The following is a 4,112-nucleotide window of genomic DNA, read 5'->3' as shown; positions in this document are numbered from 1 at the left end:
GACGAAGGTTTTGTAGATCTGAGTAACCATCTCAGACGTAAGTACTCCGAATGATTTTTTGAATGAAGTAGACGAGACTTTTCGCTTTCTTGGTGATTAAGTGAATATTACTGGCCCATTTAAGTACATCACTGATGACTACACCTACTTCAATAAAATAAATTTTGATTTTTGATAGTGTAAACTTTTTCTCAAGAATGTTGCATCAGTTTAATAAAATAATTTTCTATTTTTTTGTAACGTATAATATTTGTTTATACCTAACAGCGAAGTCTTTATTTCTTTTATAAATCAAAATTTAATAATCAAAAGTAGTGATTTAATATCTATCTAATCGGTAACCGAAAACTTAGTCCTCGCCAATAAAACAAATAATGTAGATAGGTGTCGTCATAACGATATGTATAACGATACGCAAATAATACAAACAAAAACACATCAAAACATTTAATATTTATTAAATGATATTTGGGGGTGATGTTACGATGATGTAGCTTGCGAAGGCTGCATTGATGATCACGTCGGGGTCACCAGTTTGGGGGTGTGAGGAACGGGGTGTTGAGTTCCTCATCCACCGTTAATTAGAGAGGATCCTTTGACCAGACGGGTGTTGTGTCTGGTGAGCTACTAGCCCGACGGTTGTTGTTGCTTTCTTGTATATATACTTAATTGCTGTAATAACTTTGATATCGCGATGTTGGATTCGTCAGTTCTTAGTTACGTAATTCGTATGTCACGCGATAGATGTCGCCACACATAGTATGCAGAACTCTATTGTGATGAAAGCCAAGAAGCAAAATAGGTAACTCTGGCGAAAGCGGCTGGTCCCGCCGCGCACCCGCGGGCCGAAACGAAGTTAGCGATACCAATCTGTAGAAAATTATTCAAATAAACAATTAAATATTAATTGTAAATAAAAATTAATAACAATAAGCTAATAAAATCGTATTTCAGTAAAGTAAAAAGGAAAGTCGTTACTGGTACAAATAAAAGACGAGAAAAGAACGAAAAACAATCACTACCAAGGTATTGCCGACCGCGAGAGGACCTCCTGAGTCACCTCCGCAGGGGCTTCTGCCGCCGCTGTTAGACGTGCACAAAATGGAAGGGTCGCGTGCGTCTCTAAATGTCCTAGCACACGTCGCGTTATCAATGACTTGCAGGCTTACATGTCTCGCTACACTTGATACTGAGCCGGCTGAAATTTAAAAAAATACTTACTTAATAAAAAAATCATCGAAATGCCCTCTACGGTCGTTGTAAAAATATGCAGGCATATAAATAAGAAATCAGATCAATGCAAATGAACTTACTGTCGCTCGTTCTTCCGAAACCAGCAGCTACAGCCGTAACACCGACATATTGGTTGGAGCCGGTGGCTAACGCGACGGGCCGGATGTTGTCTAGGGAAAAACGTTTTTTAATTTTTTATTTATTTTTTTATATACACATTACAGTCGTGACATATGTATATACAGTAGTTATATTTCGTAGCAAATATAGCTCAGCCTAATTCCACTATAACGACCCCAGTAAATAATTTTTAAACATTCATTAATGTGGTTATGCTTATCTCAAATATTTTTATAGGATTTCCTGCCCGTAGAGACCTTATTATTTCTCTGTTTTTTTATTCTTGCGATCGTCCATCTGTGATTTTAAATTATTTTAAGTTCCTCTACTACTAGAAATCTTATTACGCGTTAATCTATTACAACTGAACTAGTCCCCTATTCGCTTGTGCTGAATTTTAATGTTGTACTTGGATAAAAAGTATCCAGTTTTCTACCTAGTGATATAAACTCAAAACATATAAAACCAGAAGTCAGCAAAAGCTCAAAGTTGTTTTCTAAATTTAATTATAAAATTAGAATTGACTTACTGTTAAAGTTAACGTGACTGATGCGAATGACAGCAACATCGTTAAGGACTTCAAAATTCATGTATCTGGGATGCATAACAACATTGCTGGTTCTGATACGAACGCCACCAGAATTGTAGTTAACAGATCCGAGAATAACGACAAAAGTTCTAGCTGTTGTAGTAGGAGATGACCAACAGTGAGCAGCAGTGACCAGTCTAGTGTTACTAATCAGAGAAGCTCCACAAACTGATCTTTGTCCGTTAAACAATTCGATTTGTAGACCAGCCTTAAAAATTACAAGAAAATTATTATAAAAGACACGTGAAACAAAGACTATTATTGACTAAAAATTACCAAACATACCAAGTGGGGATTAGCTCCTAGTGCTGAAACCTGTCCTCCGATAATCCTGGACCCGTCGAAGTCCGCGGCCGCCTCAGCAGCGTCTATGCGAGCCCTTTCGGGGATACCGATCTCTAGATGATAGTCACGGAAGATTGGTTCTTCCGCTGTAACAGCTAGAGCCAGGCCGAGGACGACGATGAGGAGCTTCATGTTGGACGATAGTGCGTTATTTTGCAGTCGAACATTGGCCTTAAATACTGTTTTATATCTAATCTCACCATTTTAAGCTCTTTAATTTTTTCCATTAATTACCTTTAGTTGGATTATCGCTATTTTTTTTTTTTTGAAGTATTATCAACTGACAATAAATCAGTTCTTAATATAATAATTGCAATGTAAGCGTTAAAATTATGTTTATAATAATTATACGGAAGTAGGGACAGTAGGTAGTAAAAATAACAATGTATATAATAAATTACAATTTAGATGCCTTCGCATAGAAACGTTTAGATTGAAAGCTGATTTGGAATCGACGAGGCTCAAGCTACTGCAATCGAAAGGCAAGATAGATGGCCCTGTGCCGGCAACTACACGCTTATCCACAGACTCTAGTTCGGGAATTAGTATATCCTTTTTGAGGTGAAACTTCTTTAGGCGCATTAGGGTAAATATTTTACGGATGAGACGTACGAAGGTGTGCAATGTTTTGAAGAAACGGCAACGTTCTTGTCGAACAACAGAGCCACCTAGCGTGTACTATATTAATTATTAATTATTGTTTGTTTTCTGATTTCTTACATTTCACATATGGTAAATTTAAAAATAAATCATCATTATCATCATCCTCATCATAACTTCAGCGTATCACTAGCATAGAAATCTAAATTGTTTAATTGATTTTTGCAATGGAGATTTAAAAGACAATAGAGAATAATGAATCCAATGTTATGCAATAAAATTAAAGTAGAATTATTATTATTTAATAAAAATTAAAAATAATTATATTCGATGTGAATTAAGTTTATTTAGACTTTAGCTAAAAAAATAATTGTGGTCTTTCACACTTTTCCATATCAACGTTATGCTGAGTCATTATATTTCAAAGCAAGATTGATGGCCTGTTAATAAAACACTCAAATCTTATCATATCTTATCGGTCTAGTTAAAGTCGCATTATTTTCAAGTGATCAGTATCCTAAAATAATAATTTGGTACTCATCGATAGAAAAACATCTTGATGGAATCACACGCTTAGAAAGATTCATGTACAGCAGCTTACCCACACCTTCTTCGTTAACCAAAGAATGGATAGGCTCGGGCTTGGGGTTGAAAATTGTTTATAATTATCATGAATGTAAAAAATATACTAGTTTGTAGAACTACCCACCTTATTTTTAATTGCCTAAATGAACTGTATTCAAACTTAACGCTCCGGGACAAATCTCTGCGATTTTTGGAGTGTATTACTGGATTTTTTTAAATGTAAAATGAGTTTAAATAATAATAATAATAATAAAATTATATACATATGTTTTATAATATATAATGGTAAATACTACAACTGTTAGCTACAATTTTATTTTTCAACTATGACAGTATTGAAGAAACAGAAGTGAACAGGAAAATCGTCTTATGGATTAATCGTTTTCAGGATAAATTTGCCGTATGCCGTATCAGACAATTTTGATCAAATGTTAGTTTTCCATAACAATGCTACAATAATTTCTTTGTATTGGATGAAAAATAAGATAGAAATTTATGACCAAATTTAATTTAAGTTGGTGTTACGATCAAAGTACTCTCACTCATACAAATAAATAAATAATTAATATCTACACAATACGCACACGTTCGTCTGTTCCTAAAGCAACCCATGTTGTGTTATAGGTAACAGCCGACTGGT

The 4,112-nt window shown here is 34.6% G+C and overlaps 1 protein-coding gene across 1 annotated transcript; it reads right to left on the bottom strand.

Annotated features, from left to right (window-relative positions):
- Nucleotides 1–433: 433 nt before the first annotated feature.
- LOC123660314 (collagenase-like) lies at nucleotides 434–2,419 on the bottom strand. The gene is made up of 5 exons (XM_045595414.1): nucleotides 2,228–2,419; nucleotides 1,883–2,150; nucleotides 1,314–1,403; nucleotides 1,023–1,198; nucleotides 434–870 (listed from the first exon to the last, which is right to left on the bottom strand). Exons 1-5 carry the CDS (start codon nucleotides 2,417–2,419, stop codon nucleotides 772–774), a joined length of 825 nt encoding a protein of 274 aa, XP_045451370.1. The 3' UTR covers nucleotides 434–771.
- Nucleotides 2,420–4,112: the final 1,693 nt, after the last annotated feature.

This window comes from Melitaea cinxia, chromosome 15, assembly GCF_905220565.1.
Source record: "Melitaea cinxia chromosome 15, ilMelCinx1.1, whole genome shotgun sequence".
NCBI lineage: Eukaryota > Metazoa > Arthropoda > Insecta > Lepidoptera > Nymphalidae > Melitaea > Melitaea cinxia.
The sequence above is the reverse complement of the archived record's forward strand: the minus strand, read 5'-3'. Positions and strand labels throughout refer to the sequence as shown.